At 40.2% G+C, this 27,085-nt stretch overlaps 1 protein-coding gene across 1 annotated transcript in view; it reads right to left on the bottom strand.

The window, feature by feature from the left end:
- The window catches only part of LOC124802546 (equilibrative nucleoside transporter 3), a 65,055-nt gene that overhangs the window by 17,043 nt on the left and 20,927 nt on the right, over positions 1–27,085 (bottom strand). Inside the window, exons 6-11 of the mRNA XM_047263409.1 lie at positions 13,649–13,699; positions 13,211–13,443; positions 11,285–11,410; positions 5,624–5,738; positions 2,137–2,222; positions 1,542–1,744 (exon numbers count right to left, since the gene is read on the bottom strand). Of these exons, the coding sequence (XP_047119365.1) occupies positions 1,542–1,744; positions 2,137–2,222; positions 5,624–5,738; positions 11,285–11,410; positions 13,211–13,443; positions 13,649–13,699 (814 nt within the window). The remainder of the gene's footprint in view (positions 1–1,541; positions 1,745–2,136; positions 2,223–5,623; positions 5,739–11,284; positions 11,411–13,210; positions 13,444–13,648; positions 13,700–27,085) is intronic.

Below are 27,085 nucleotides of genomic sequence, written 5' to 3'. Positions count from 1 at the left end.
GCTATGACTCACACAAACAAAGGCTTTTGACAGGTCACAGAAAATGCCAGTAGCCTTTAATTTGTTATCTAATGAACTAAGTACATTCTCACTGTGCGTGTAAATAGCCCTCTCTATACTTGAAGCCTTCTGGAACCCAAATGTGACTGTGACAATATATTATTTGCAGTCGGATGCTTAAGAAGATGCTTGAACACAACCTTTTCAAATACTTTTGAAGAAGTCAGAAAAAGTGAAATTGGTAGATAGTTTGACAGTATCTCATTATCCCCCTTCTTGTAAAGAGATGTAACTTCAACATATTTTAGACAGTCTGGAAATGTTGTGCTGATAAGATATTGATTACACAAATAACTTCCAAGACAGAACCCAACTCACATGAACTCTCTTCGATTAACTTCACTGATATGTTACCATAACCACTAAAGTACTTTGATTTTAAGGATTTTATGATTGATGCTACTTCTTTGGGAGAAGTGAGTGTCACATCCACTTTACTGAAGTTATTTGTAGAGACTGGTCTCAGATACTCCATTGTATGATTTACTGAACTTGACATCCTCAAGCTGTCAGTAAGAGAAACAAAATACTTGTTGAAGAGTTTGCAACACAACATGCACTAGTTACCGATATCTCCATTTATTTTTACAGCTATCTTTTAGTCTTCCTTTCTGGCCTCACGTTTCTCTGTCTTCACTATACCCCCATATAGTTTTTAATTTGTTGCCTGATGTAATTATTTTTTTCTCTTGATAAAGCTACTTAGATTTCTGGATTACTACTTCAGTATTTTGCAGTATTCTTTGTAATGCATTACAATGCTAATATAAGAGCTGTTCCTACATAGTAGATAGAGTTTCCTTTTTGTTCCACATTATACCTTTATTCCTTGTGTAATCGACGGTGACCTCTGTTTGAACTGAGTTACCTTGAGAGGAAAACAATTTTCAAATGAGGAAGTAACTTTATTAATGAATAATTTGTATTTTCCATTTGAGTAAGAAGTACTGTAAACATTTGTCCAGTTCATGTCTTTGAGCAATCTCCTAAAATTCCCAATTTTTGACTGATTTTTTAACCTCTTGTACTCAGGTATAATAGAGTTTATATCTTGACAAGTTTTAACATCTAACATAAGATGCTGCAAGTCATGATCAGAGAGCCCATTTACTATTGGTTTTGTGATATGACTTCTTTCCTCTAGATTTGTCTACAAAGATATGATCAACAGCAGTATCAGAACATTTACATACCCTAGTTGCAAAGTTCATAGTAGGAATTAAATTTAATGACAGTGTTACTGATGGCAACAATTGTTCACTGACAGAGCTTTTCAGTAAATCCAAATTAAAAATCACCAACCACCACTCTTTTTTTTTTTTTTTTTTTTTTTTTGCTGTGAGATGGGACAACAGAGCTTCCAGATTTTTAATGAAGAAGTTAAAGTTTACTGAAGATGCTCTGTATGTACTTACTATTATAAAGGACTTTTTCTATTTGTACAGGGTGAACAGAGAAAAGGAAATCAATACATACTGTACCTTGGAACACATATCAAGGTGATATTTGCCAAATATCCATTTGAAAGGCCAAAAATCACCATGAGTATGATGTAATACACATCTGAATTTATAAGCAAAGGCATGCCATGGTGTCTCGGATGGGCATTGCACATCAGAAATAGTGGAATGAATACAACTCTTAAGATGCTGATAAGCCCTATCAGCCACGCACTGCCACGGGGCTGCAACAAAATACACATTTTCAAAAACATGATGAACTACTTACTGTAGTGGCGATATAATTTGAACTTTTTTTTTTATATCTGAGAGGTGTTCTATCATGAAATCCATGTCTTCAGTTATAAACACTGAACTACTTTACAACTACTGACGGTATGTCATCAGTTTGGACACTAGCTCCTACAAAGACATGTTTAAGTGGATAGTAGTATAATAATACATTTAACTTAACAAGAAATGGAAGTGTCTTGACAAAACCAAATTACTAAATTCTTTTCACTACATTTGCAATAAAAATTATGGTTTTTATGCAGAAAATACTACGAAAAGTAACTAACTTTCCTTAGCATTAATAATATACATGCAACCAAACATTAACAGTAATTTCACACACCCATTTCAAAATTCCAGCAGTGATTCGACCAATGTAATCACACAAACTGAAGATCAAGTAAGCAACCACAGGAACAAAGTAGATATCTGCAAAAAAGCAAATTAAATTTTAGTAATTTTGTTCCATCCAGTAAACTATTAGAATTTACTGAAATATATATAAGATGGAAACAATGGTGACAGAATGTTGATCGAAATAAATTGGGCAATGCTGAGGAAATTAAATTAGGAAATGAGGCACTAAAAGTAGTAGAGGAGTTTTGTTGTTTGAGTGCAAAATAACTGATGATAGCCAATATAAAATAGAGTCTAGCAGTGCTTCTGGAAAAGAAAAACCTCTTACATTTAATGCAAATACACATGTTCAAGTCACATTAATGTGATCACCACCTAAGTTCGACTTCATCATGCAGTAACCACTCAGATAGCATGTGGCAGCACTAGCACTGGATGGTATATAAAGCATGTCAGGGGATGTGGAAAACAGTGCAGTCGTCATCTTAATATGGAAATGGAGAGCTCTATCTGATATCCAAATGGGCATGATCACTGGCTTTCTGGTCAAGAGAGGGAGTGTTTCCAGAATGTCTAAGTTTGTAAACTGTTTGCATCCCACCATGGTTAAAGTATACATGGCATGGCAAAATGGTGCTATCAAAAACCAGCATTGAGGCAACTGTGATCCACCATATGCCATAGATGACTAGGGTGAATGATGGATGTGGAGGTGCATATGGGCTAATAGACGTGCGCCTGTTGAGCAACTGACCACCCAGATGAATCAAGGGGCTAACAACAGTGTCTCCTCAGTGACTGTTCAGCAAATGTTGCAGCATAAGTGCCTCCGCAGCAGGCATCTGGCTCCTGCATCCAAGCTGACTGCTGTTCATCGGTGACGAAGATTGGAATTTGCATACCAACACAGCAACTTGCTGTTCACTGAGTGGCAACAGGTGGCCTTTTCAGACGAATCATGTTATATACATTGATGTGAAATACCAAAGCACACACCCTGCAAGAATTGTTGGAAGGGTACAGGAAGGAGGATTGTTTTCTTGGCATTCTTTCCGTTATCTCATCATTCTAAAAGGCACAATGGATCAATTGAAGTATACAGCTATCCTTGGGGTCCATGTACATGACTGTACCTCAGCATGATGGCATCTACCAGCAGCACAACACAATTTGCCACACAGCTTGCAGCGTATGTGCATGGTTCGAAGAGCATCAGGATGAATTTAACGTGCTTCCTGACCTCCAAACTCCCTGGACTTATACCCAATCGAGAATCTATGGGACCTCGTCAATCGGGCTGTTAGCACCAATCCTCAACAGAGAAACCTAGCACAGTTTATGATGACACTAGAGTGGGCATCGTTCCACACCCCTGCTGGTATCTATTGGAACCTCACGGACACACTTGCTGCAAGTCTTTTAGTGGTCCACTTTCAGCCTTTTGACATGTGGTCACAATGTGACTGACAGTGTGTATGTTATGAAGTCTTTTCTGAAGGTGTTTGCCTACTTTGCATGAAACTGAAATGTGTACAATAAAGTTCAGACATGAACAGAATAGAAACTTTTGAAATGTGGTGCTACAGAAGAATGCTGGAGATTTGGTGGGTAGATCGGGTGGGGAAATAGTAGTTTTTTATTATCTGCATTAAGTCAGTCTTCAGACAGAAGACCAATCCCTGACCTCAGAGACAATCTATTAATAGGAAAAATAAGAATGGTAGTCATTAGGTGATAGGCAAAGTTGCCAAAATTTGTATACACAATAATTAAAAATGGTGATTGTTGAAAGGACATTTGTTATCTGTGCTGATATGTGAAGTACTAGAGCTAACTGAGGTATCTAAATAAAAATTTTTTTATGACTGGCAGTTACAATACTTAATATACCAGCACCAGTTAAAAAAATTCTAAATATTAACTCAATATGCTTCTATGGAAAACTTTTCACTGTTACCCAACACATACAACATGATTACCAGATTGTACATTTTTACATACAAACATGGGAACACAAAGTTAGTTCCAACTTTATGAGGTACAAAGAATTTCTTTTTAACAACAAAAACAATTTATTATTGACAAAATTATTTAATTGGATAGATAAAAATATATACTCACCAAGCGGTGGAAGAACACACACATAAAGGACGGTTGTAATTGGCAAGCTTTTGGAGCCAGTGACTCCTCCTTCAAGCACAAGGGTTGATGGGGAAGAAAGAAGGGTGAAGGAAAAAGGACTGGAGACGTCTAGATACGGGGTAGATTTCAGGAAAGTCACCCAGAACCACGGATCAGGCGAGACTTACCGTATGGGATGAGAAGGAAAGATTTATCATTGGGCGTGACTGTCCCCGCTGCAAGACTTGCCCTATGCACACTCCTACCAACACATGTAAAAGCCTTGTAACTGGCAAAACATATATTATCAAAGAGAGAGCCACCTAAGAAACAGCACGTCATACACCAGCGCTTGTGTAAACACTGTTCGGCCTTCTATATGGGCATGACTACCACCAAATTATTAATTTGGGTGAATGGGCATAGGCAGAGGTTGTATACTGGCAACTCACAATATCTTGTTGTACAGCACGCTCCACAACATGACATACATGACCTTGGCACCTGTTTCACCACACACGCCATCTAGGTTCTACCTCCAGACTCCAGTGTCTTAGAACTCCACAGGCGGGAACTAGCCCTACAACATGTCCTTGGTTCTCACCACCCACCTGGCCTTAATTTGCATTAATTTCTTCTGTCTCAGCTTTTCTTCTCTGTAACTACTCTTTGCTTCACTCCATTTTAGTTTTCTACATCTTTCATTGTCTTTCCCATCTATTTTTCACCACCACCTTCCCACCTCTGTTATGTACAATGCACTTAGCTTTTCACTCTGTTTAATTCATGCATGATGTCTAAGCAGTAATCTCTGTCTGCATATTACCCTGTCTTCCACCTTTAAGCTCACAGGTTTTTCCTTCTCATTCTGTATAGTAGGTCTCCCCCGACACCCCAAATCTACCTGTTTTCCTAGACCTCACCAGACCTTTTGCCATCCCTTCTGCCTGAAGGAGGAGCCACTGGCTCCGAAAGCTTGCCAATTACAACAATCTTTTATGTGTGTGTTTGCCGCCAATGGTGAGTAGATTTTTTATCTATCCAATTAAATAAAGAATTAATAGAGGGAAACATTCCACATGGGAAAAATATATCTAAAAACAAAGATGATGTGACTTACCAAACGAAAGCGCTGGCACATCAATAGACACACAAACAAACACAAACATACACACAAAATATGTGTGTATGTTTGTGTGTCTATTGACGTGCCAGCGCTTTCGTTTGGTAAGTCACATCGTCTTTGTGTTTAGATATACAATTAAATAAAGAATTTGTTTAGTGTTTTTCAGACCAAAAGACGTTTTTCCTGTTAATCAAGTATGCAGCAAAAGCAAATTTGCAGCACTTACCATTCCAAGCAGAACCATTCCCTTTCTTTGTTGAATTTATAAGGACAGTCACAGAAGGGTATAAAGAAAGGGTCACGAAAAAAGTCATCCACACTGAGAATCCGTACACCCACATCTACAGAAAGGGTACACAAAAGTTAGCATTTGGTTATTACAGCACATATAACTGAGCTACAATGACATGCACATTAATACAGTAAACTATTGTCTGACAAAGATAAGGTACTCATGTCCCTCGTTTTTTAGAAATCTCAGTTAATACAAGACACAGATATTCATGAATACCTCCAAGGTATACTGTATGGAAACCACAAGACATACAAAAAAATGACACACATCAGTAGCTAGAGCATCTCTCTAAGTTTCAATCATGATGAATGCAGTGTGCAGTGGAGTATTTTGCACTACACAGCAGTTGTATGATAATTTTTAGGTAAATCATGCACTCTGTATTGTTGTATCTAACTAGCTTGTGTCTGCAGACAGAAACACAAAGAACAGATTTCCAAAGTCGACTGTTGTCGCACCTTCCGAGGCAATTTCTGTCACCAGCTTCAATGAACTGCACACATGTACTGGCATTTAGCATGTCACAAACGGCGCCCATATTGGTAATACGAGTTAAAAACATGAATAGATGCTCTACCTACTAATGTGTGTCAAGTTTTTTTGTATGTTTTACAGTTTTCATGCTGTGGTCTCCTGAAATGCTGGTGGTACTTACCAATCAACCTTGTGTCATACTCACAGCACACAGCTATTAATGCTGTTAGGAAAGATTACATATGAAACATTATCCTGTTAAATGCACACACACACACACACACACACACACACACACACACACACACACACACACACACACACACAGTTCACAATGTAAAAAAAATTAGTTTATATCTACTAACCAACTGCTAAAATTAATGAAAAAGATGCATCATTATGCACATACTAGTACTAACATCATAAAGTTATGAATGAACTGTTGAATTATGTATTACATCATATCCTTTTATATGAACTGGTTTTTTCTTTTTTTTTAATTTAATTCAGGGTAACAAGCAGAATTTGGCAGATGGACAGTTGAATGAGTGGGACAGACTTTCAAGTACCAGTGTAGTACCTAAAATCAAACAATAATGACCCAAACTAATAGCGGCATATACTTCTAACATTTCTGGAGGTTTCTTTCTGATAAAAAATGTGGAGGAGGATATCCACATAAACTTAATTATGCCAAATCTCCAGGTATTTTGTGTTTAATTTATTTCCTTCGGAGATATTATGTTTTTTTTTTTTTTTTTGGGGGGGGGGGGGATTATAGAAACTTCAATACCAGAGATCATGGTTTTCAGAAAGTTGTCAACTGCTGCTGCCATCTCATAGATAATCCATCACTTACACTAGCTTCTTTCAACTCAGCTGGCATTGTTACAGATGTAGGTAACTATTTAATTTAATGAAGTACATATTAAATTACCAAAAGAAGATCTACAGCAACCACATACATTACTAAATGACTAAATGGTCATCTAGTACCAGTTGCAGATCTCCTATATAATGGCTTCTGGGAGGGGGGGATTTGATTTTCAGTACTTCGTTTATTATGGACTAAATTTCAAAATTTAAAATGTTGTCATAATCTACTTGTTACGAGGTATAACATTAAAGGTTTAACGGAATTAGTCAAGTAATTACAGTTAGAAACTGTGTATATGAATTAATCAGAGCTGAGAGGCATTAAGTTCAAATGTGCAACATTTCTCTTTTTTTTTTCCTTCTTCTTCAAGATCATGAACTATTTAGACAACCCGCATCAAATGGCACTGAAAATCATTAAGTCACCCTTCCACTTGTATGTTGAACTGATGTTGCACCTAATGTGTGCGAATCAGAAAAGCATTAAACTATGGACTTTTTATCTTTCAGCTTTGTGTCATTGTGTATACTGCCAACACTGGTAGGTGTTGATTCCCGCACAATTCTTTCCGTGTGGTTTCATATTCATTCAGTTGTTGCTTGTTAGTTGTGCGGAAGTCAGTATTTCACTATTTCATTCAAAAGAAACAGAAATAATTCTGCTCATATGAAAAATTTAATAAAGCAAACCATTACTAATGGAGTACAATACATTATCTAAAGTGCAAAACACATCCACAATAACAAAAATAGGTCAGTACAAACTTTTACTATGACAATACTGACAATAATAAGCTTTATTTTCACTATATCATTTTCTGATGCCGGGTTATATATGCTAATGAGTCCTGTATTCTTTTCCAATGTCTATAACAGATCACATGATTAAATATGCCCAAGTTTTAAACAATCATTTTGATTGCCAATGCCGGAAAGGCTGTTTTTAGAGAATCAATGACATGGTCAACATTTATGTCCTCGCAAAATTTCAGTGCCTTCCAAACAAACATGCTCAAGAACTGTACCTAATGGGCCTTATTCAAGTGCGTGATGTCAAGAGACACAGACCTTGCAAATTAGATGGTGACAACTAAATACGCATTGTTCCACTTTTTGTTATTTTGTAACGTGTGGATCCATAGAGGGCAGGTTTGTCAAAAATAATATTGCAGTTTCCACTCCACTGGAATGAAGTGGGTGTTTACTATACTGCATATGTTAATAAATGGGAACTATTCCAAGATAAATGCAAGAAGAATATAAAAAGAAATAAAATTGCTGATCTCGTCCTGAAAACAATACATGAACATGTACAATCTTTTCTTCTGAAGTCCATGGTATCCTGGAAAGGAAATTAAGTACTTTGATTCTCAGCTGTGTGTGAAAACTATGTATAAAACACACTGTAATGCTTATCCATATGCTGCTGTGAAATACAATTTCTACAGGCAGTATTCTGGGAAAACACGATTTCTAAAGGCAGTATTGTGGGAAAAAATATGGTTATACATTCAACAGACCACAAACGGTTGTTTGTTCTCTTTATGAGGAGCTTAAAATGAAATTAAAAAGTTGTCATCTCTGTGAAGCTCCAAACTTGCAGCCAAGACAGATTTGGAGTTTCATCTTCGAGTGAGTCTAAAGTTTTGTGAGTCCCTGAAGGAAGTCGAGTTCACTGTCTTCAAAATGAAGAAATGGATGCTGTTGCCTTTGACTATATGCAGAATTTGCTCTTACCAGAAATACCTGTGCAAAAAGTATTTTATATGTGGCAACTATGATTAATGTGTTCAATATTCGTAATTTAAAAGATGATAGCATCATGATATATGCTTACAATGAGGGTGATGAAAGAAAATGTTCGAGTGAGGTGTGCACTTTTCTATACCACTATATTAAAAGCTACATTCCAGATACCATCAGCTTGTTCCACATGAATGTACTGGATGAAACCAAAATCACACTGGTGAGAATGGTCTGGGACTGACTGTAGCTTTTTAATTTGAGTCAATTACCCAAATGTTTCTTGAAAGTGGTCATTCATTCCTACCATGTGATAAAAGTTTTGGGGTATTCAAAAAGATAATAAAAATGTTGACAGTTTATAGCCCAGGGATTGTTAAGGACTCCAAAAAGATAAGAAATATATATTTTCCCCCTTAAACTTTAAGTACTGCAAGAACAAGATTGGAGAGGTTGAAGTGTCTAATTACATCAACTCGCCTGTGTATTGCATATTTTTTCTTGGAAGGCCAAGGTCACTGCAAAATCTTACCATGCCACCCAAAAACATATAAAAGAACAAAGTTCCCATAAACTTTGAAAAGTGACAGGACATTGAAAAGATAGTAAAGTATGTTCCTCATGATGCTAAGGAATTTTATGAGAACATTATGGTTTTGTTGCATCTCTACAGTTTTATCCTTCTCCGGAAAGTTTGTGCAAATTGACAAATGCCTTTCAGCTCCAATCAATTCATATGTATTTACAATTTTTTTTAAATGGTTCCTTTCTCATCTGTTAATTTATACATTGACTTGTTTAACATATACACTCCTGGAAATGGAAAAAAGAACACACTGACACCGGTGTGTCAGACCCACCATACTTGCTCCGGACACTGCGAGAGGGCTGTACAAGCAATGATCACACGCACGGCACAGCGGACACACCAGGAACCGCGGTGTTGGCCGTCTAATGGCGCTAGCTGCGCAGCATTTGTGCACCGCCGCCGCCAGTGTCAGCCAGTTTGCCGTGGCATACGGAGCTCCATCACAGTCTTTAACACTGGTAGCATGCCGCGACAGCGTGGACGTGAACTGTATGTGCAGTTGACGGACTTTGAGCGAGGGCGTATAGTGGGCATGCGGGAGGCCGAGTGGACGTACCGCCGAATTGCTCAACACGTGGGGCGTGAGGTCTCCACAGTACATCGATGTTGTCGCCAGTGGTCGGCGGAAGGTGCACGTGCCCGTCGACCTGGGACCGGACCGCAGCGACGCACGGATGCACGCCAAGACCGTAGGATCCTACGCAGTGCCGTAGGGGACCGCACCGCCACTTCCCAGCAAATTAGGGACGCTGTTGCTCCTGGGGTATCGGCGAGGACCATTCGCAACCGTCTCCATGAAGCTGGGCTACGGTCCCGCACACCGTTAGGCCGTCTTCCGCTCACGCCCCAACATCGTGCAGCCCGCCTCCAGTGGTGTCGCGACAGGCGTGAATGGAGGGACGAATGGAGACGTGTCGTCTTCAGCGATGAGAGTCGCTTCTGCCTTGGTGCCAATGATGGTCGTATGCGTGTTTGGCGCCGTGCAGGTGAGCGCCACAATCAGGACTGCATACGACCGAGGCACACAGGGCCAACACCCGGCATCATGGTGTGGGGAGCGATCTCCTACACTGGCCGTACACCACTGGTGATCGTCGAGGGGACACTGAATAGTGCACGGTACATCCAAACCGTCATCGAACCCATCGTTCTACCATTCCTAGACCGGCAAGGGAACTTGCTGTTCCAACAGGACAATGCACGTCCGCATGTATCCCGTGCCACCCAACATGCTCTAGAAGGTGTAAGTCAACTACCCTGGCCAGCAAGATCTCCGGATCTGTCCCCATTGAGCATGTTTGGGACTGGATGAAGCGTCGTCTCACGCGGTCTGCACGTCCAGCACGAACGCTGGTCCAACTGAGGCACCAGGTGGAAATGGCATGGCAAGCCATTCCACAGGACTACATCCAGCATCTCTACGATCGTCTCCATGGGAGAATAGCAGCCTGCATTGCTGCGAAAGGTGGATATACACTGTACTAGTGCCGACATTGTGCATGCTCTGTTGCCTGTGTCTATGTGCCTGTGGTTCTGTCAGTGTGATCATGTGATGTATCTGACCCCAGGAATGTGTCAATAAAGTTTCCCCTTCCTGGGACAATGAATTCACGGTGTTCTTATTTCAATTTCCAGGAGTGTATGTAGTTTCTACTCTTTGACGGGACTTATGGATTATGATGAATGAATCATGAACTATTGGGGGGAAAATCTTTTTTCCAGTTTATAAGAGCAACGTGAGACAACATGAGATAATTAGGACAGACACTTCTGACAGACATGATACAGACTCAGTTGTTTGTGTGAGGTATTTTATCCTTTTAAAGGGACCATTCATTTTGCTACACTATATTAGGAGGCTAAACAAACTACGTTTGAGAATGACATTTGTGTAACTACTATGTACATACCTTACTGAGAATTGTTTTATAAGAAATTTCTCTTACAGGCTGCCTGTCAATTGCTTCAATTGTAGCAGGTTCATATTGTAGTGTACTCACTGCTTCTTTTTCTTTTGTAAAATACTGGAAGAATACCTGTAAAGAACAATCAGGCACATCATATTGGGAATTTGAAATTCACTATCAATATTGAGAAATACTGGACATGGCAAAATGTTTGTCTATAAAATTTTATATGTATCAAATGGCACAAGAGAGGTAGGAGTAAACAGTCATAGAAACTAGCATTATTGTATTTCTGTGTGCCCCAAATGACAAGAAGTAAGAATTGATTACGAAAGTCACCAAGACCTCATTGTATTCTTTACTTTCAATGAAGGAAAGAAGAAATATCCATGTTTGAGGCACTTTCACCAATTGATGTCATGAATGTAGATTCCTATATCTTTCTCAGCAGATTTTTTTAACAAGTTTTTAGAAATTATACCAAAGGCTCTTGCTATCATAATTTTTAAGATTTCTCTCATTTGGTGTGTGTGTGCGCGCACACGTGCGTGTTTGCATGCACAAATGTTTGTTATTCTCTATACTCACAGAATCATTATGTGTACAGTGATGCACTGTGACAAATATTGACAGCTTCAGGCACACACTTTTTTCACTCCCATGGCATTTGGTCACTGACACTGAAACTGTGCTAAGGCCTTATTTGTCTGCCTTATTTGTTTGTTACCAACATTGTCATTATCATTTCTATATAGTAGCATCGATGTACCAAAACTTTGCAGCACAGGCAGAAGAGGAAGAATAACAAGAAGAAGAAGAAGAAGAAGAAGAAGAAGAAGAAGAAAATGTAACTTAAATAACACCAAACATTATCTTGTCAGTAGTTATAACAATCAGTTTCTGGAATAAACATTTCAATAGTGCCACTATAATCTTGCCTTTCATATCTTTTAAGATACTCCTTAAAGAAAGTTACATATAGAAGATGTAAGTGCACTTAGCGCATTGGCAGATTTTCCGTTGCATGCTACTGCTGGAAATAGTTTCTGTGACGAGACATGGAAAGTCACCATAGTGAATCATGAGTCACATAAAGGAGCCAAATGAGATTCTCATTCATAATTTCCAATGATTCATAAATAAGGTTAGCTGATATTTTATTCTATTAAGTTAGAATTTAATCACATTTTAAAATTTTCAGCAAAAATCAAAAATAAGACATACAAGTAAGTTATTGCAGTGGTTAATGTATATCTAGGGGTAAGCTACACATCAGTCTACCAATTACAGTAATTGTATTTTCGCATTGCAATTTGTTGGCTTTGCCAACTCACAAGCAAATTACCACATTCCATCATACCATAGGCCTCAGGCTTCACAACAGGTCATCATGTCAGCACATTTGATCCCTTCTAGTCACCAAAGGAATACAAAAATTGGCAGGCAATCTTAAAATTCATAATAACCATTTGTTCTGGCACTCTCAACACCAGAAACAAATGTAATCAGTTCATATCTTATATTGAAAGGAATCATTAGATTCAGTGAACCTCGCTGGCTACTCTGTATCATCACTACCATCACAAACTGTCAACATCAGCACACAATACAAGCGCTGCTGAGGCTGTAAGTGCACTTTAGCCCATTTCAGGGTATCAAAATTTATATGTCATCTTATGATGCTTTCAGATGAGACAGTTGGAAGAGTTACAATGTGACTGAAGTTCTTGAATTACTGTTTGTCATTGTGTTTTTAACTGAAAGTCAATAAAAGTCTTAAAAAATTGTCTAATTACATATTTTAATGGAAATCCTTGGAAAGAGAATAAACTGGAAGTTGAATAATACAGTTGGGGTTAAAAAGAAAATTTAACAAAACACATCTATAGAAATGCTACACAAATGTTACTAATTCCTATATTGACATACCGAACGTGAAAGCACCAGATATGCGATCAATGATAGAATCAGTGTTCCATCAGCAATCATAAAGTAAACAAATGCACTGTTGACTGGTGTGGCTCCAATGCATAGGGACACAATTTCTGCAAGGGCAGCAAATATTCCTCCAAGAGCTTGACCACTGACAACAGCAGTGATATACCGAGATGGAAACTTTGCGACTATACCGAAGAGGCCACCTTGGAGTACAGCAGATGCAACTAGAGAACAGAAAGATTGAGGTGAGTCTGAGACAAATGGAGCTCTCAGAGTGGATACCACAGTTTTACTGCACTTCCTTTTCACACACTGAATACTCAGGCAGATAAAGAAAAGCAATAAATAATGGTTAATTACTGTTATTTTATACATGATTAATCAAACAGCTAACCCATAGTACAAAACATTCAATAGAACATTACTCACTATTAAGAACCACAACTGTTGCCAGCGTGACTATAAAAAAGATCTCCTGCCCTGAAACAGAGAAACAAAAACTTGAAGAAAAAAAAACAACACTTGTTATTTTTCAAAATAAATCTACTGGATATTGCTTCCTTGCATGAAATGAACAAAATATTTTCAACCATAATTCTCCCCAAGAAATTTCAAAGTTTTTTAAGCCACAAATAAAGGCATATGAATCAGCTGTCCAGTGTACCAATGTATTAACCACATGAAAACTTGGGTAATTAAACTAATTCACAGTTTATTTCTTGTTATTCTGCTGGACACTTCAATGGCCCATTTACTGTAATTATGCATATGTCTGGTAAGGTTGCTAGGTGTAGTGAGAAAGATTACATCTGCCAGCACCAGTTCATGTGACAAAACACCCAGGGAAGATTTAAGAGCTCTGTGGACTGTCATGGCCTCATTTTTCAAAATCAGGCAATGTTTACAGTCAGCTCTCCAGAATATCTATTAATGGCAACTGACTGTTACAGGGTTTTCTCCTGGACTGTGATTCAGACTTTGCTGCTATGTAGCATAATGTTTTACTAGTACATAGACTTGCCTTTCCGACTAATCCGGTGCTGTCTTTGTTCATCATTCAATCAACAGTTGTCTTTCCAGTGAATGAACCAACAGCATATGGGCCCACTGAGACCGTGATTTATATAAGTGTTTCCCTGTCAAAACTACAGAGTCCTTCTCCACTAAAAAGTGAGTCATTTAACAAACTTCCACAGTTCTGTATTTGCCAAGAGGTAGCCAGCTCCAGAAGACTTTTTCATATATTTTCAGAAGAGTCAGGACCAATACTTTCTGTGAATTATTTGTAAATAATCTGTGCTTAATAAAGCATGTGTTGCTGAAGAATTAGGCTAACATTCACCAGGCTAATGTCATTTTTCGTTACACATCATACATACGACATATATAAACATTAGTAATGAAAACATTTAGTTTCCATAATGCTGAATACTAACATGGAGATACAAAAGAAAGCTCTACAGCAGATGCACATTGCAGGCTGATTGATTATTAAATTAGAAATTAATTAAATGGCAACATACTAAACTCTTCACTCAAACTGTGCTGGTCCAGACCACAAAATAAAATTCCAGATTTTTTACACACTTGCCTTCCCATCAGTTATAACAAAGGATGCATTCGTGACAAATAAATAGTCTCTAATTGGAATGTAAAATCATTTACTGTGGTAAAAATGTGGTATACAGGAAAAACATACTAGCTACATAAACAGAAGATATTTGCACAAGGTTATTAAGCCATGTATCAAACAACTATACAGACGAGTCAAAGGCACTTTATCTCATCAATGAGAAAAAGGAATTCCTAGTTGGATATTTGCCTTACTGACTAACTCACTGTCTGTAACCTCAAATCATATTGTGTCATTGTCACATAACCTTCAGAGAATAAGAATGTTATAACCAATAGAGAAGCACACAAAGCTTAATTCTGTAACCCCTGCAGTTGTTGTAACCCCTGCAGTTGTCCTTGGCTGTTGCATCATGTAGCACACACTCCTGAATTCTGACGCTAGCAGGTACCCAAAAAATGTCAATTTCTTCCCCTACTTTTTAAAATAGGAGTAATGGAGTTATTATGTCATGAGCAGTTTAATCATGTTGTAATGCATTCCTGTCTGATGTAAAGAGTCGACTAATCAACTTCAGAGCAGGAGCTTGGAATAGTGCTGTTTCCAAACATTCAGCCTAATCCACTTACCCTGATCCATACCTAATTTTTTTTAAAAATTTTATTTTGTGAGGGTCCACAATATCAAGATGTTTTGAGAATGAAAGCATGGTCCAAGTAGGTTGTAATCTGTTCATTACTTGTGAAACTGGCCAATTTCAACCACGGACCATTTCAAGGACATATTTTAAGGTTCAGACCACATTACACATTTTAATACATTGTTGTTACATGTTGACAGGTATACAAGATATTTCTGTGTGTATGTGGTACAAAAACAGCACAATAATGTACACAATTATGTACGTTAATGGATCCAACAGCCAATGGACGTAATCATGTACACTAATGTACTGATTCTGTGCCATATTCACACAACAAGCAAGCACATCATACAAGCATGACCTCCACCTCTGGCCACTCTGGAGTGGGGAGGGGAAGGGGGAGGGGGAGGGATAGCAGGGTATGGATGGAGAAAGAGGAAGGAGTGCTGGATGGCAGAGTGTGCGGAGACTAGAGCTGGCAGGCCAAGGATGCCAGACGCAGTGTTGGGAGGAAAGGGGAGGGAGGAATGGGGAGTAGAGGGGAGAGTGGCAGAGAAGTGGAAAAGACCAGTGGGTACACAGGTACAGAGAGGTGCACAGTGAGGGTGGTGGGACACAAGTTGGGAGGAGTTGATAATACAGAGGGGGTGGAAACTGTTGGATGGAGAGTGTGGGGACAATACATTACCATCAATTGTAGCTGGGATGATTCCAGGAGCGGAGAATGTGTTGTATGGTTAACTCCCATGTGTGTAGTCCAAAAGCTGTTGGGTGAGGGGAGGATCCAAATAACCTGGGTTGTGAAGCAGCCAGTCTACATCTACATAGCTACTCCAAAAACAACCATGTAGTGCGTGGCGGAGGGTACCCCGTAACACTACTTGTCATTTCCTTTCCTGTGCCCCTCACAAATAGAGTGAGGGAAAAACGACTGTCTGCATGCCTCTGTGTGAGCCCTAATTTCTTATCTTCGTGATAATTATGTGTAATGTAAGACCTTAAATTTTTCCAGTGAATTGAATGTTCAAACAACTTACGGGTTTTCTGCCGGGTGACGTCATCGACCACAGCCAATATTTCGACAGGAGCACACCCTCCCATTCTCAAGGCATAAATGCAAGGAGGAAGAAATGTGCAAGGGAATTTAATACCTCGGTTCACAGAGGAGAAACAAGGAAGATACCACACACAGAACAAGTGTCAACACAAACAAAGATAACGAACATCAGAAATATCGATAGTGACTATTAATCAACAGGTGAGGTAGCACTAATTCTGTCCCTCTGTTTTTTGATGAGAGACAGAGCCAGATTCCAAGCAGCATTTAAACAAAATCCACCATCTCTGTTTATAAGGTTGCTTGATAGTTTGATTTCAACAGCTTCCTTAATAAGACTATCCCAATAGCTGGACATGCAAGCCAGAATCTCCGTGTTGTTGTATTCCATAGGATGACCGGTGTCAAGGCAATTTTCAGCAATAGCGGATTTGCTTGGTTGTTGTAAGCGTGTGTGATGCTTATGTTCAATACACCGGTCTTCCACAGTCCTGATTGTCTGACTAATATATGACATGCCACAACTGCAAGGAATACAATAGACACCAGCCTTACGCAAACCAAGATCATCTTTTATGGACACCAACAGGGCCTTAATCTTAGAAGGTGGTCGAAAAACACATTTCACGTCATATTTCTGCAAAATATGGCCAATCCTGTTGGAAATGTTTCATGCGTAAGGCAAAAAGGCCGAGGACTTAGGTGCCACTTCGTTGCTATCGTCACTCACTTGTTGCACAGAGAGCTGATAGCGTAATGCACGTTTGATCTGCCTGTCACTATAACCATTCTGACGAAAGGTGACCGAGATGTGATAGCTCAGCTGCCAAACTTTCAGGTTCTGAGATAAAGTGGCCCCTGTGAACCAAGGTACGAAGTACTCCTTCACACTGAGCTGGATGGTGACAACTATCAGTTTTCAGATACAAGTCAGTGTGAGTAGGCTTCCTATAAACAGAATGCCCCAATGTACCATCGGTCTTCCTTCTGACCAACACATCAAGGAAGGGAAGGAATCCATTCTTTTCCACCTCCATAGCGAACTGAATACTTGGGTGGATTGCATTCAGGTGTTCCAAAAACCGGTTTAAATTCTCACTACCATGAGGCCAAACAACAAAAGTATCATCTACATATCTGAAAAAACACACAGGTTTCAAGGTTGCTGACTCCAATGCACGTTCCTCAAAGTCCTCCATAAACAAATTGGCCACAATAGGTGACAATGGGTTTCCCATTGCAACTCCATCAGTCTGTTCGAAGTACTGACCATTGAATAAAAAGTAAGTGGAAGTCAGCACATGTCGAAACAAATTTGTTAACTCGACACCAAACTTAACCTCAATTAGCTGCAACGAATCAGAGAGAGGAATGTGAGTGAAAAGAGAAACCACATCAAAACTGACAAAAATGTCAGAGTCATTCAAACGCAATCCCTGCAATCGACGTAAGAAATCTGCGGAGTTCTTAATGTGTTCACACCTACCTACTAGTGGGCTCAACAAACTAGCAAGATGTTTCACTACACAATATGTCAGAGCACCAATATTAGAAACAATATGCCTCAACGGGACAACCTCTTTAAGGACGTTAGGGAGGCCACATAATCTAGGTGGTACAGCACAGTAGGAATTAAGACTCTTGATAGTCTCCTGTGACAAAGAACTTTTCTTCAGGAGGTTATTAGTCTCTCTCTCAACACTCTTAGTAGAGAAGGGGAAAAGATGAGTGGTTGTGTAGACAGAAAGTAGTGCACAATGAGGAGAGGGGACATTAGTTGGGAGGAGGTGATAAGATAGGGGGCTGGTGCAGAAACTGTTGGGTGGAGAGTGTGAGGATAATAGGTTACCATAGGATGATTTCAGGAACAAAGAATGTGTCATATGGAAAACTCCTATCTGTGCGGTTCAGAAAATCTGGTGCTGGAGGGGAGGATCCAGATGGCCCAGGATGTGTTGTTGTTGTTGTAGTAGTAGTAGTAGTAGTACTATGGTATTCTGCTTTACGGCAGATCTTGTCATGGGCTAAGCCTCTTCCACTTTTGTCTGTCCATAGCCAGTCTTTTCATTTCTGAATATTTGCGTCCTTTGATATTGTCCAGCATCTGATATCTTCTTTTTCCTCTTCCCTTGTTTCCCCTCCACCATTCCTTCCTTCAATAAACAGTCCTTCCTCAAACAATGTCCAATCCAGTTCAGTTTTCTCTTTCTGATGACTTTCAGCATGCTTCTTTCTTCTCCAATTCTTCTTCATTCCTTAGTCGGTCTTCCCATTTCACTTTTTCCATTCTTCTCCATATCCACATCTCTAGTGCCTCCAATCTTCTTTCATTGTCCTTCCTCAATGTCCATGTCCCCGCACCCAATGCTCCAAATGTAACATTTGGCAAGTCTTTTCCTCAGATTTTTGTTTAGTGGTCCACAAAGTATATTCTGTTTCCTCTTGAATCCTTCTTTTGCCATTGCAATTCTTTTCCTAATTTCTGTTGAGCAATACATATCATCCATTATTACACTTCCCAAGCCTTCCCAGCCATTAAAATAGAGCATATTATGTTCAGCTGCGTGTTGTGCCACAGGGTGGTCTACTTTGCTCTTGGCCACAGTTGGGCAGTGACCATTCAATCCTGGTGGATAGGTGGTTGGTAGTCACACCAATATAAAAGCTGAGCAATGATTGCAGCAGAGCTGGTATAAGACACAGCTGCTTTCACAGGTGGTCTGGTGTCTGATGAGGTAGGACAAGCCTGTGACAGGACTGGAATAGGAAGTGCTAGGTAGGTGGTCTGGGCAGGTCTCTTGCACCTCGTTTATTCCACAGGGATATAATCACTGTGGCAAGGGATTGGGATTGGGAGTGGCACAGGGATGGACCAGGTTGTTCTGGAGGTTGGGTGGGCAACAGATCATCACTTTAGGAGGGGTGGTAAGGATCTGGGGTAGGATGTCCCTCATTTCAAGGCATGATGATAGCTAACCGAAGCCCTGGCGAAGGATGTGATTCATTTGTTGCAGTCTGGGGTGTTATTATGTGACAGGGGGCACTCCTTTATAGCTGGTTCTTGGGGGTGGTGGGAGGATTGGGGGAGGGGGAGGGGGGGATATGACACATTAAATCCATCTGCATCCCAGGTCTGGGGGGAAAGTGCCTGTCTGTGAAGCTCTTTGAGACCTTCAGCATGCTGGGCAAGGTTGCTTCTCTCAATGCAGATAAACCATCCCTGGATGGCCAGGCTCTGGGGGAGGGATTTTGTGGTGTGGAAGGGATGGTAGCAGTCAAAATGTAGTTACTGTTGGTAGTTGATGTGTTTGATGTGGTCAGAAGTTGGGAATGGAGCCATCATCGAGGAGGCAGTCAATGGCCAGGAAAGTGGCACGTTGGGTTGAAGATGACCAAGTGAAGTGAATGGGAGAGAAGGTGTTGAGTTTGTGGAGGAGTGAGAATTGTTGTGTCCTTGAGTCCAGATAATGAAGGTATCAATGAACCTGAACCAGACCAGGTGTTTAGGAGTCTAGGAAGGTTTTCTCCAGGCAGTCCACACACAGGTTAGAACAAGAGCGTGCTGTGTGAGTGCCCTTAGCTGTGCCACAGATTTATTCATATACTTTCCTTTCACAAGAGAAATAGTTGTGTGTTAGGATAAAATTAGTAAGGTGAATGAGGAAGTTATTTTGGAGTCTGAAAGATGTTGGGAGAGATAGTGTTAAATAGTGGCAAGACTACGGAAATGAGGGATGTTGGTGTGTAGGCAAATGATGTCAACAATGATGGGTAGGGATCTAGGGGGCAAAGGGGTGAAGATGGTTGAGTTGGTGAAGGAAATGGTTTATATCTTCAATATGGGAAGTTACATCCCAGGCAATAGGTGGAAGTGTTGGCCAGTGAGAGCTGAGATTCTTTCAGTGGGAGCACAATGACCACCTACAACGGGGTGTCCAGAGTTGTTGGTTTTGTGGATTTGGGGAGCATGAGAAGGTGAGTGTGTGATGTGTTGTAGGGGTGAGGAGGGAAATGGATTGAAGGGGTAGGTTCAGGGAAGGGCCTAAGGCATTAAGCATGGATTGGAGGTTATGTTGTACTTCTGCAAGTAGGATGATTAGTCCGTATTTGTTTTGAGGCTGTGTATGACTGTCATTTCTTCTGCTGAAACGTTGGTGATCTTGGGAAGGGACCTGAGGAAGGGTGGTGAGGCCAAGTTGGAAGTAAGGAATTCCTGGAAGGTCACCAGTGGGTGTTTAGGTGGAAGGGAGAAGGTATGAACTAGGAGAGGCAGGGTTCAATGTTGTGATTAGGTTGACTATGGTTTGAGAGATTGGTGTCAAAGAGGTGTTCCCATTGCAGGGATCAGGAGGAGGAGAGTAGATCATTGATGAGTTGAGCATACTTCAGTTTGGGTGTAGGGCTGAAGGTGAGGCCTTTAGATAGGACTGAACGTACTGTGGGGCTGAGGATCTTAGTGGAAAGGTTAAGTGTTCTGGAGTTGTTCTGAAAAGTTCAGCTAGGTAGGATATGGGTGATATGAGGTGTTGGTGAGGAGGAACACTGTGGGTAGGATAGGGGTTGGATAGTGGTGCCCAAAGGTGGCAGTAGGGTGTCAGTAGATTGGCAAACTTATGAAGGTAATGTCGAGGTGCTCCAGCAAGGGATTCGTTTGAGAGATGTGATGTATGCAGTAGGGACTGCACAGTAGCATATCCTGCGGAGGGAGCAGAGGTGGTTCTGGAGATGTGTTTCTGCAGTACAAGGTTTGTTAGAGACAGGTGCTGGTGGAATCAAACGATGAGTGTCATTGTGAAACAAGGTATCGTATCGAGAAAAGAAATTGGTATAATTAGGCCATTTGGGGATTCCACAGTTTAGGCAACATTTAAGAATAGGATGTGGGACTGGATTTTAGCCAGGGAAGGGGAAACGTTTCTGAATTGGTGCAGAAAGATGGAGCAGGGGTTCAGTGTGGCAGGAATGGCATGGGGAAGTCGAAAATGACATAGGAAAAAGGCAAAAGAAGGCATTTAGGTGGTTGTGCGGGAACCTCCCCCCTCATGCAGCTAAATATAACATGCTTAATTTCATTACTGACAGAGTAGGCAGCAATCTGCAGTTGTTTGCTGATGATGCCGTGGTGTATGGTAAGGTCTTGAAGTTGAGTGACTGTAGGAAGATACAAGGCAACTTAGACAAAATTTCCAAGTGGTGTGATGAATGGCAGCTAGCCCTAAAGGTGAAAAAATTTAAGATAATGCAGATGAGTAGAAAGATCAAACCTGTAATGTTCAGATACAGTATTACTAGTGTCCTGCTTGACACAGTCAAATCATTTAAATATCTGGGCATAACGTTGCAAAGCGATAGAAGATGGAACAAGCATATGAGAACTGTGGTAGGAAAGGCAAATGATTGACTTTGGTTTACTGGGAGGACTTTAGGAAAAATTTGTTCACCTGTAAAGGAGACCACATACAGGATGCTGGTGCAACCTATTCGTTAGTACTGCTTGAGGTTTGTGATCTGTACCAGGTCGGATTGAAGGAAGACATTGAAGCAATTCAGAGGAGAGCTGCTAGATTTGTTACCAACAGGTTGGAACAACATGTAAATGTTACAGAGATGCTTCAGACACACAAATAGGAATCCCTGGAGGGAAGGCGATGTTCTTTTCGACAAACACTATTGAGAAAATTTAGAGAACTGCTAACTGTCGTACAATTCTACTTCCGCCAACATACATTACGCATGTTCAAATACCTTACGGGTTTGCTGCCGGGTGACGTCATCAACCACTGCCGATATTTCGACAGCACACCCTGCCATTCTCAAGGCACAAATGCAAGGAGGAAAAAATGTGCAAGGGAATTTATATCCCACAGCCTCCTGACATTGGGCCTGGAAACTTTGGCCTGCCACCTCTAGTTCCTGCGGACACTATCAGGCAACACTCATTCCTCTTCCTCCACCCATACCCTGGTATCACTCCCCCTCCCCCACCCCACTCTGAACTGTTGCTCCGTTTGATGCATTTCAGCTGCATTCTATCTGGAGTGGCCATGTGTGTTTGAGATGTGCTTGCTTGTGTGAATGTGTTTGTGGTTTTTGAACAAGGCTTTGGCTGAAAGCTTATATGTAATCGCCTTTTCATTGTATCTGTCTGCAACTCAACGCATCATCTTTATGGTTAGAAACCATCTGTCCTCTCATATTACTGTTGATATTCCAACCCAGACTTCCCATTATTTCATGTAACTATCATATGTGGACCATTAATGAAAAACGATCAAAAAAAAAAAAAAAAAAAAATTGTCATCCTGACTCTGTGTTGACGATACACTGTTAACTGCAATGACAAAAATGACCCCACACACAAACCTGATCTGATAGGATATTAATGTGTAGGTATTTAAAATGGTACTGGAAAAGTAAAGCTCAAATAAACATAGAGATATGTCACTGGAAGACTCAATGAAACTTATTACACATCCATACAGTACCACAGACTTTCTGAACACTCAGACATCAATTGGATGGTGTATGCTTAGATGAAAATGTTGCAAGCAAAATCAGGTTATCTGTGAACTATTATCTCTTGAATCCATACTGAAGGTAATTAAGAAGCTGCCTGGAACCTTAGAACTAGATCAGATTCTTTCCATAAATTAGTTCCATGCAAGATGCTGTAAGAAGAGGTAATAAATACTATATTCCATTGCTTCACATGCCACAGGTTATACTCAGTGTTTCCCCCACATGGTGAAGAGGCATTTCTATGTCAATGGTTGAGCTCATGTTTCAATTACTCCTCCAGAGATACTTCTGTATTAGAAATATATGGATTCTGGCTAGTGGCAGCAACATCATCTACTATTTTCTGGACAATACTTCCTGATCTGGCCTAAAGATGCCCATTTTTATTACAGACATTACAGGATATCTCCCACAAGGCCCAGAAATCTTATCTGATGCAATCCCAAACAATAATTTTCATTGTAAACCTTGATGCGATAGCGGTTGACAATGTAATCCACCTCATTGCTGGATACTGCTTTAGTATTAAAACACAGCCAGTTGGCCATGCAGCATCAGCCTATCTTGCTGAAGACCTATTTTCAGAGGTGATTTTTCTTTTCTCCTCATATGTTCATGTGTGGAAGAGTAGTATTGGGAACCAAATGAAAACAATTGATTCGCTCGGTTGTTCAAAAACAGTTGACTCATTCTGCAGATGGTGCAGCCCCTTTGAAAAAGAGGAACAGAAAATTTAAAATTGACAATGCATTTCTAGAAGACTTCACAGTCTTCTCTGTATTCCATGATTCAGTTGTCCTGCTTGTTTTGAATATATTCATATTACACTGTACTATGAGAATCATGTTATTGATAAGGTTTTCTCCTGTTTTCTCTCCCTGTCATTCTATTAACATATGGAGATGGTAGCAATCAGGTAATTTAACTTCTTGTTTGTCTAATGTAACTTCATTATCTGGAAAGAAAGACCATCATCTGAGCCATCAGCAACACCAAGACTGCATGGTCTTATCATATCAGTCACAAGCAAGTGAAAAAAAAAGTAGGTGATTCCTGAATATACGAAAGGTAAAATAAAACGGATCCACATAATTACAGACCAATATTCCTAAAATCAGTTTGCTGCAGGATTCTTTAACACATTCTGAGTGTTAGTGTAAAAAAATTTCCTTGAGACAGAAAAGCTTTCCACAAATCACCATGGGTTTAGGAAGCATAGATCGTGCAAAACTCAGCTTGCCCTTTACTCACACAAAATGCTGTGAACCAGGGATGAAGGGCAACAGGCAGATTCCATATTCCTAGATTTCCAGAAAATATTTGACACAGTGCCCCACTGCAGGCTATTGAAGGTCCAAGCATATGGATTAGGTCCACAGATATGTGAGTGGCTCAAGGATACCTTAAACAGTAGAGCCCTGTATGTCCTCAATGGCGAGTGTTAATCAGAGACAAAGGTATTGCCAGGAATGCCACAGGGAAGTGTGATACAACTGTTTGTATTCTCTCTCTCTCTCTCTCTCTCTCTCTCTCTCTCTCTCTCTCTCTCTCTCTCCCTCTCTCTCCCTCTCTCTCCCTCTCTCACACACACACACACACACGCACACACGCGCGCACACACACACACACACACACACACACACACACACACACACACACACACACACACCGGGTGCCTCTCCTATGGGACATTAGGCACATTTTCTCTTGTGTTGCAGCAAATATTTGAAAATTAGTTTTTGCAACATGTAGCTGAAGTCAGTCCAAACAAATATTGCTCATCACATCTGTCATTCAATGCCCAGAGCCAAAGGGAAGCATTGGTTTGTTTCTCCATTACAAACAAAATGATTTTTAAATTCTAATTTTACTTGCCTACTTGACACAGCAGTCACAAATTGGTCTACAGCATTCTTGGTTTTGTCAATATGTATTAATCGGAACAGCAAGACACAGAGAATGGCTAGTACTCCAGCAGCCAAACCACTACCCTGACACATACTGACTGGTACAGTCATGCAGAAATACTGCTCAGTCACAGCTGGAGTGCTGATTATTCTTCACGCTTTAGTATTCCTGTTAAAACATATCGATAAAATGAATAAGACACTAGACTAATTTTGGACCATTCTGTTCAGCGGCCTTGTAAAATAACACTTTACAAATAATTTTGTTTATAACAAAAAAAAACAAGACACTTTCCACCGATGCTTGGCAGCACATGAGAGACAAGATCAGGAGTATTTATTCGGGCTGACTCGAGCTACATGTTGCAAAAATTAAATTGCAAATATCTGTTGAAACACCAAAGAAAATGCACCTGACAGCTGTTACGAAAGACACCTTATATAACACTCTGACAGACAGGGTGAGCAAGCAATTTATGGCTGTTTGCTGATGACTCTGTGGTGTATGGCAACATGTCACTGTTGACTGAATGTAAGAGGATCCAGGATGACAGGCAGAATTTCCATTTGGTGTGATGAATAGCACCTTCCTCTAAATGCAGAAAAATGGAATTTAGTGTCATTGAGCAGGAAAAACAATCTCCTGCTTGACACAACAACAACAACAACAATTAAATAATTATGTGTAATGTTCCAAAGCAATATGATATGGAATGAGCACGTGAGGCTGATGGTAGGGAAGGTTAGTCGTTGATTCCCTGTATTGGGAGAATTTTGGGAAAGTGTAGCTCATCTACACAGGAGACACCACATATAACACTAGTGTGGCCCATTCTTTAATACTGCTCAAGTGTTTGTTATCCCCACCAGGTTAGATTAAAGGAAGACATCAAAACAATGTAGAGGCGTGCTGCTAGATTTGTTACTGGTAGATTCAATCAGCACCCAAGTATTATTGACATGCTTTCTGAACTCAAATGGAAACCCACTGAGGAAAGATGATGTTCTGTTTGTGAGGCAGTACTGAGGAAATTTAGAGAAATGGCATTTTAGACCAACTGGAGAGTGATTCTACTGCTACCAACATACATTTCACGTAAGGACCACAAAGGTAAGTTAAGAGAAATTTGGCTTCACACAGAGGATTATAGACAGTTATTTTTCCCTTGCTTTATTAGCAACTGAAGCAGGGAAAAAAACCACTAACAGTGGTACAGGATACCCTCTGTCATGCACCATATGGTGGCTTACACTGTACGCAGATGTAGATGCAGATTCTGCAAGGCATCTAACAATCCAGAGCTAATAGAGAGCATCATGACTGATACAGCGATTAGTGATCACAAGGTCATTGTAGCTAGGCTCATTACCGTTTCTTCCAAATCCACCAGAAACAAATGCAAAATAATTTTATTTAAAAAAGCGGATAAAGTGTCACTAGAAGCCTTCCTAAGAGAATCTCCATTCCTTCCGAACTGACTATGCAAATGTAGATGAGATGTGGTTCAAATTCAAAGATATAGTAGCAACAGCAATTGAGAGATTCATACCTCATAAATTGGTAACAGATGGAACTGATCCCCCATGGTACACAAAACAGGTCCAAACGCTGTTGCAGAGGCAACGGAAAAAGCATGCAAAGTTCAGAACGCGAAATCCTGAAGATTGGCTAAAATTTACAGACACGCGAAATTTGGCACGGACTTCAATGCGAGATGCCTTTAATAGGTTCCACAACGAAACACTGTCTCGAAATTTGGTAGAAAATCCGAAGAAATTCTGGTCGTATGTAAATTACACAAGCGGCGAGACGCAGTCAATACCTTCACTGCGCAGTGCCGATGGTACTGTTACCGACGACTGTGCCGCTAAAGCGGAGTTATTGAACGCAGTTTTCTGAAATTCCTTCACCAGGGAAGACGAATGGAAAATTCCAGAATTTGAAACACGAACAGCTGCAAGCAGGAGTTTCTTAGAAGTAGATACCTTAGGGGTTGCGAAGCAACTCAAATTGCTTGATACGGGCAAGTCTTCAGGTCCAGATTGTGTACCAATTAGGTTCCTTTCAGATTACACTGATACAATAGCTCCCTACTTAGCAATCATATACAACCGCTCGCTCACCAATAGATCTGTACCTGCAGATTGGAAAATTGCGCAGGTCGCA

This window comes from Schistocerca piceifrons, chromosome 6 (genome assembly GCF_021461385.2).
Source record: "Schistocerca piceifrons isolate TAMUIC-IGC-003096 chromosome 6, iqSchPice1.1, whole genome shotgun sequence".
NCBI classification, from domain to species: Eukaryota; Metazoa; Arthropoda; class Insecta; order Orthoptera; family Acrididae; genus Schistocerca; species Schistocerca piceifrons.
This window is presented reverse-complemented; position numbering and strand designations above follow the sequence as displayed.